Below are 7,482 nucleotides of genomic sequence, written 5' to 3' on the forward strand. Positions count from 1 at the left end.
TATTGTCAGGCCAGCCTAGCATGCCTTCCCAGTTCTTAATAGGGAAGATCATAGATAAGATTTTATGCTCCTTTGAAAACAACCCTTTTCATTTTTAGTTCATAATCTTTCTTCTTATTGCTTTTCTAGTTTTGTATATGATCCAATTGATTTTTTTTCAATAATCTTGCAAAATCATGTGACATAACAATGATTTAGGTCATATTTGAGAGTGATTTCAACACTGTTCTCATCCTAAAATGTTATCTTTTTATAATTCCTGTGATTAAGAAAATCCAGTAATACACACTTGCAAGGAAAGCTGGTCACAACTAGGGATGGCAATGGGCACCGCCCGCAGCGGGTTTGCCATTACCAAACCCAAACCCGCACAAAATTTAAATTACCAAACCCACCCGCAACCCGCAGCGGGTTTTAATTTTTTTACAAAAACCCACCCGCAGCGGGTTTTAACAATTACCAAACCCGCAATGGTATCCGGCGGATTTTTTGCGGGTTTCCGTATTTAAAATCACAAATGTTTAATATATAAATTTATAATAATAACCTCCAATTCCATATAACATACTCAATTTTATATTTAAATAATGTAAATGAAAAATTAAAATTTCCACATCAATTCAACACAAATTCTCAAATTTAAGTATAAATTACACAAATCCATTTAAAAAACGCAAACTAGTATCTAAAAATAATAATTACATTTCATATTATCATTTAAAACAAGCTCCAAGAGAAGATATTCATTTCATTCACCACCATAAGCACCCATCCAACACAATGCCTATAATAATAATTAAGATTAATATTTTCAAATACTAATTCGAAGGAAAATGCCTTTAGTTTTCTTTAGATTATGACTTTAGAATAGGATATAGGCCACATACACACATACACAACTTTGAGCCTTTGGCTATTTGGTAATTTAATTAATGACATTATTTTCTTTATACATTTTTAGATTAAAATTAAACTAAAAATATTTGAAAAAAATATTGCGGGTTTGGTGGATATCCATGCGGGTATCCACCGGATATAAGGTTAATACCAAACCCACCCGCATCCATGTGCGGGTTTTAATTTATAATACTAAACCCGCCCGCAACGGATAAAATTACCCGCAACGGGCGGGTTTTGGCGGGTGGGTTTGGGCGGATTTGCGGGTTTGCGGGTACAATTGCCATCCCTAGTCACAACCCAGTAGGTTACCTTAGAGTTAATCAAGTAAGCTCTGGTGTAAACATTTACATCGCTAACCCTTAATTGCTCGCATAAAAAGCAACGGTGATTTGGCTTTCTAAACTCAGCAATACAAAAAATTTTGCCATCCAAGGCTTTTGCTGTGGCTGTTTAGGCCTCACAAGACTCAAACTCACCAATAACCTTCTACGTAGCAGGTTTAGTCATTTATGCATTCGTAATTGGCTCCAACACCAATGCAGTTAATTTTACATCCTTTAGAGGGAAAATTTAGAAGTCGAGAAGATGCAGCACACTGATTCAACATATACACCAAACACATTGTCATTAGACTAATATTTTGCAGGCAGAAAGCAAGAAACAAGCAAGCAAATCCAACCAAATAAGGACTAAATGTTTTGACAAGTCTACCGGTAAGTGGCTGTGCTGATAAAAAACAAATGCCACACAATGCAACACCGATCACTGTAACAACAGCATACATATGCATAAACACACAATACCAACTTCTCCTCTAAAGGAAGTATTTATGCTAACATAAGAAGTTGATACTTTGAACTTGAGTGTCTATTGATCTATTATTATAACGAACAAATCTCCAATAATTAAACAACACAGCAACTCATATGAACCACTACTGTCCCCCATCAGCAGCTGCTCTAATCCTGCACAGAAAAAAGAAATTAAGATTTTAGTTAGATACACAACCAAAACCATCTATCAGAACATTGCATTAAGTGTCTGATATATACTCATATATATGGTACAAAAAGAGGCTTTCTCTAAAGTTGATGGAGTTCCTACGTTGCATACAACATTATCCCTATTGAAGTGAATAGCACATTCATAAGCACTAGATGCTTATGTTTTAGGCATAATGGCCTTGATACCAAACTCTAAAATACCTAATCTGATTCTGCTTAAATTTACTTCACCATAGTCAGTGGACCATGCACCATCTTGAAAGCTAATTTGTATAGCATAGTGCAAATATTTTGTATGTACAGATCCATTTATTTTGATGACTACTCCAAAACATGAGTAGCTGCATTTATATGTTTCTAGAATCATATGAACTCCTATAATTCTCTATAAATCCCTCACTTCCTGCTCATTTCTCATACATTCATTTATGGCCAGTAAATTGAGAGATTACTTAATAATATAGTTAAAATGGGATTGATAAATGATAAAAACTCCAGCCGTAATCATATATAATATATGATTTTACGAGACTGTTATTAGAAAAATAATATAGACAGTTACACGCGAAGGAAGCATTTGTTGAGACCCACCAAGCAAAGGATAAGCAAATCAGAGTCATACTTATGTAACCTTTATTCTCCAGAAATTCAAAGTGAATTAAGTTAAGGAAGTTTTGCTTTTCTAATTATTTATCCATTATATAGAAAAAGTCAATTATGAACAACATAACTGTACAGTCAAGCATGAGATGCTGAAGTACAGTCGAGCATGAGATGCTGGATTTCAACATGAAAGCAACATGTTTGACATACCTCATCATCGTCGTCGTCATCACCACCATCTTCTTTGTTCTTCTTGAGGCGCGTAGTACCACCCTCCTTGCTGATTGGTAACTTCATAGCTCCAAAAGGTGTGTCCACATCAATATGTCCTTTCATGGTGTAACCAGTACCTTTTCCTCTGATCATGTCCCAAAGTGCGGAGCCAAAGTCCTTGGGCCTAAAGGTGATAGGAATATCAATATAGCTAATCCCATTCTTGTCAATTTTGGCAGATTTTGTGAGTTCAGCAGCTCCAATGCTCGCATCTGATAGCCAAACTTCATAATCAAGTGAATTCAGGGCCAAGTCAAAGTCGTTCTTATTTTCCAACTTCAAATGAAGAATTGCAACAGTTTCTTCAAATGAGAATCTCTCAAACTTAATCTTCTCGAGATCAATATCGGGCTTGTAAGGAATGGGGATCTCTCCATTTTTCTCAAGTGGAAGAGTCAACCTTCCAAAAACCGGCACATCTACAATCAGGTCAACCTTGATCTTATATGGAATAATCATCCCAGGCTTGATATCATCATATGCATTTTTAATGTCATCATAAATCAGAGTAACAGGGATTTTGACAGTCTCCTCGCCATGTGCATGAATAGTTCCAGAATCTGGGATCAAACCAGAAACCAATTTCCTTCCATCACTCTCAACCAAGTAGTTTATGTCAATTAGAGGGATCGGTATAGGATTCGGGTTTTTAATGAGCACGTCAATAACAATATCTGCCCTTTCAAGATTAATTTTAGGAATGTGAACTGCAGTAACATCAGCAGTTGGCTTCCCAAATCCAATTGTTTCCTCAATCTTTTCACCAATATCATGGATAAAATCCTTGACTTTTTCGATAAATCCACCTTTTCCCTCTTCTTTGTCATCCTCCTTGTGCCCTTTCTCCTTAACATCCCTTTCAACTACTTCCGGCTTATCAGATGATGCCATACCTTCCGAAACAAATATTACCAAACAATGAAAAGATAAGATTGCATCATAACCAAAAAAACAAGAAACAAAAAAAAAAAAAAAAAACAGAAATCAACGCTTCCAAAGTAAAACCTGCAATCTTAAAGCATTCAGTGCTCTTAAAAGCAGGGGGAGAAAAACTGAATGATTACTAACAACAAATATTTAATATTAACTCCAACAAAATGGACAACATAAAAGGAAAATTGCTGAGCATGACTGCATGAACATCAGCAAATCGAGATTAGAGAATTGATCACCAACATTTAATCTCACAACAGAACAAATGCAAGCCTGCCTACTTACGTTCAATTTCAAAATCAGATCCTAGAAACAATCAAAGACCGTTCCTTTAGATGATTTTGAGACCAATCAATCTTGAAAGATTTTTTTTTAAAAATATAATCAATGAATAATTATGGATCAAGCATGATCATATCATGTCAAGATGCAAAACTTCTTGATTGAATGCCAAAAACAAAGTCAACCCATTTGCTAAAATGACTCAAACATCAATGATCTAAACATCTCTTGAGGCAAATCTATGATAAAAAAAGAAGGAAAAAAAATGAAACAAAAGGCAGAATCAGCATGTTGCATGTAGCATCAGCAAATGAGATTTCGATGAGCAATGTATAGATTTATACATAAAGCAGATCCACTCATGAACTCAAGATTCATTCAGATTTGTATTGACTTGACAGAATCAAAGTGAACGAGATTTAGATTTACCTGACAGTTGATGAAGTTTTGAAAGAGATCTGATGAGTTCAAGACAGCAACCACGAAGAGCAAGGCCACTATTTACACTCTGCGCCTTACACATGGCAGTTATTTATTTATTTGCGCATTAATCATTGACTTAATAACATGAGGTCCCTGAGTGTTTGTGTTTTTTCATTTAAGGATATTATTGTCCATTTTCCATCAAGTAGATCCCTAAATCTTTTTGTTTTGATTTTTTAAATTTATATAAGAATCTACTTAGTTAATAGTACTGACATATTCCGACTGACGATGTAAATTCATATAATTATAACATACTTCGGTCATGTATCAAGGATAACTTATTAGGCAGAATTTACTCAAACTTACGAATAAATACTTATAAAAGAGAATTAATTTTGACATCTCACGTAAGAATATTATTTATATATTAAGAATAAAAATATTTATTTTGCAACTAATAGTCCTAGTGGTCCCTAAATCTTATGAAAATAGTTTTAACTTTAATTTTAGCTTATATAACCCTACACATACGTTCAATAGTTTATGAATTATTTTATTACGAGTAAAGGACTAATTTGATATATATAGACAAATCAAGCCCTTTTGTGAGGAAAAATAAAACTTGTGGTCCCTAACTCTTATGAAAACGACTTTAACATCAATTTTAACTTATATTCCTCTATAAATACAATTTAGTTTGAAGAAATTAAAAGGAAATGAGAAAGAGAAAAGGAGGGGGGAGAAAAAAAAAAAAGGAAAAAGAGATGTATTCTATATCATAGCAAATAATGGAATAAAGGTCATTATTCTTTTTTCTTCATTTTCTTCCTTCATTTTCTGTCTCTCTCTCTCTTTTTCATCTTTCTTCTCTTTTCTAATTCCTTTCCAAACGTGAATTAATAGTTCATCAATCATTTCAACATGAGTAAAAGGCTAATTTGATACAAACAGACAGATTTTGCCCTTTATCGAGAAAAAATAAAACCAAGATAGTTGGATAAAATTACTCATTAACAATTCATTTGTTAAAAAAAAAAGTGCATGGTTCGTATGTAATTTAAAAAGTAGCAATATTTGCCGACAAGTGATGGACGTCCCGCGGCGAGTCCATGTAATGGTCTAATGTACAATTTTCACTAGTGTGTTCGGAGCACTACCATGCATCTGTGTTTAAAGATGTATAGATCATTTAAGTAGAATTTTATTGATATATTTATAATCAAAGATTTTGCCTAGATTAATATTATTATGGAATAATTCAAATTTTTTCATTTGTCAATTTGAACATTTTTACCTTTAGGAATATCAATTATAAATTTTTTAGAGAGAGATTTGCTCCTACTTAATTATGAAGGAATTAAAAGAAAAAAAAAATTAAATACAGTTATTATATAATTGAAAAGAGAAAGAATCCTGGCTCAAGGTTCGGACTCAAAAGCATGTTGAACCCACCGGTTCGATGCCAGTGGGGTAGAAGCCCACTGACAGCCCATTTACCCATTCGAACTTAACAAAGAAGCATGCTTGATTAGAAAATTAAAAAAATAAAAATAAATAAAGCATGCATTTTGGGCGTATTAACTAAAGGGATCAGGCTACGGTGCAACAGTGGCACCGTGCCACAGTTGCACCTAGCCGTTGGATGCAGTTGGATTGGTGGGATCCACTGACATCCAACTGCATCCAACGACTAGGTGCAACTGTGGCACGGTGCCACTGTTGCACCTGAGGGGAATCTTAACTAAAGCTAATATATCTGACAAAAAAAAAAAAAAAAAACTTAAGCTAATATATGAGCTGCGACAAAGGAACTTGAAAATGACAAAGAAGAAGCTCGTTGATTGGGTTTTATTGAGAAAAATTATTTCGGCAAACATTTTATACATATAAACGGAAACAAAAGAAAACGAAATTTATCATTCAAAAACAGGAGGAGAAAAAAATGAATTATACTAGCTATTTGAGAAAATTTGGGCAACAACAATAACAGAAGCTTATTTAAGTAACTGCAGTTTCATCAGTCCAAATGACATGCTAATCTAATAAATTTTTAATCGTTATTACTGAGTTAATTTTGGATCATCATTTTCAATATTTTGATTGTATGGTGGAGTCCAAACGGTTTTGACAGGAGGAAGCAACTACATCAAAGCACTTGGCATTGTTATTGTTGAAATGGCTTTTCATGTCTCATAGAGTTGCCAGTACCCGTTGATTAGGCTATGGGCTATCTAGGAAATTTCATTTTTGTTTTTCAGTATATTTTAAAATTTGACATCATACAAATACGGGTCTTATTTTTAGAGGATCAATAATATTTCATGTGTCTCATTTAGATCTAAATAATAAAATGAAGAATAATAGTTTTTTAAACAATGGGTCAAATTTAAATAAATTTTAATGCTTATTTTTCATAAAATTATTTAAAAATTACTCAATCAAGAAAATAAAAAATAATTGATCTTGAATGAACTTCGGAGCAATAAGGTTTGGAATTAAATATGTGAAACATCACATGCAACATGAAGCAGAAACATTGACAAGGAGCAAATAGGCTTCGGAAACAAGATCAAGTGCAAAATTTAAATGAGGCGTAAGAATGAAATGTTGGGATTAATCCCTGAGAATGGACTCGGGAGATTAGACCCGGAAAGGATTTTAATATCTCGCCACTTGAGAGTGGCTATAAGTGGAGACAAAGTCTGACTCAGAGGGGGATTCGTTATCTCTCTTGGATTATGAGAGAAAGCTCTATCTTCTTCTTTTAATTTACATGCATTGTTGCCACTTCGGCCTTGGCCGAAGTGGTGGGCTGCTGCCCTCACAATGCTTGTGAGGGCAGCGGTTCTAGCCCTCACAAAAGTATTGTGGGGGCTAAATGTTCTTTATATTTAAAAAATCATTCTCCCTTGCGAAATGCAAGTGGAGTATGGACATCTTCTCCTGTGAGGGGTTATTTGTATTGGGCATGTACTTCATAGAATTCATTGTAATAATGTAAGTCCCAATCATGTATATCTGATTGTAAATATCAGTGTAATATCTCTGCTACAATAAGCAG

At 34.0% G+C, this 7,482-nt stretch overlaps 1 protein-coding gene across 2 annotated transcripts; it reads right to left on the reverse strand.

Moving 5' to 3' along the window:
• Positions 1-1,508: 1,508 nt before the first annotated feature.
• On the reverse strand, positions 1,509-4,578 carry LOC102624690 (uncharacterized). Of its 2 annotated transcripts, none has more exons than XM_006478425.4 (3): positions 4,425-4,578; positions 2,718-3,673; positions 1,509-1,865 (listed from the first exon to the last, which is right to left on the reverse strand). In XM_006478425.4, exons 1-3 carry the CDS (start codon positions 4,516-4,518, stop codon positions 1,860-1,862), a joined length of 1,056 nt encoding a protein of 351 aa, XP_006478488.3. In that variant the 5' UTR covers positions 4,519-4,578; the 3' UTR covers positions 1,509-1,859. The 2 variants fall into 2 exon arrangements, with proteins under 2 accessions (XP_006478488.3, XP_052293879.1); XM_052437919.1 differs by lacking the exon at positions 4,425-4,578 and adding an exon at positions 4,340-4,420.
• Positions 4,579-7,482: the final 2,904 nt, after the last annotated feature.

This window comes from Citrus sinensis, chromosome 3 (genome assembly GCF_022201045.2).
Source record: "Citrus sinensis cultivar Valencia sweet orange chromosome 3, DVS_A1.0, whole genome shotgun sequence".
NCBI classification, from domain to species: domain Eukaryota; kingdom Viridiplantae; phylum Streptophyta; class Magnoliopsida; order Sapindales; family Rutaceae; genus Citrus; species Citrus sinensis.

Coding starts and splice junctions, on each gene's coding strand:
- LOC102624690 (XM_006478425.4), bottom strand. CDS start 4,518: ATGTGTAAGGCGCAGAGTGTAAATAGTGGCCTTGCTCTTCGTGGTTGC. Junction 3,674..4,424: donor AAAACTTCATCAACTGTCAG/GTAAATCTAAAT, acceptor TTGTTTCGGAAG/GTATGGCATCATCTGATAAG.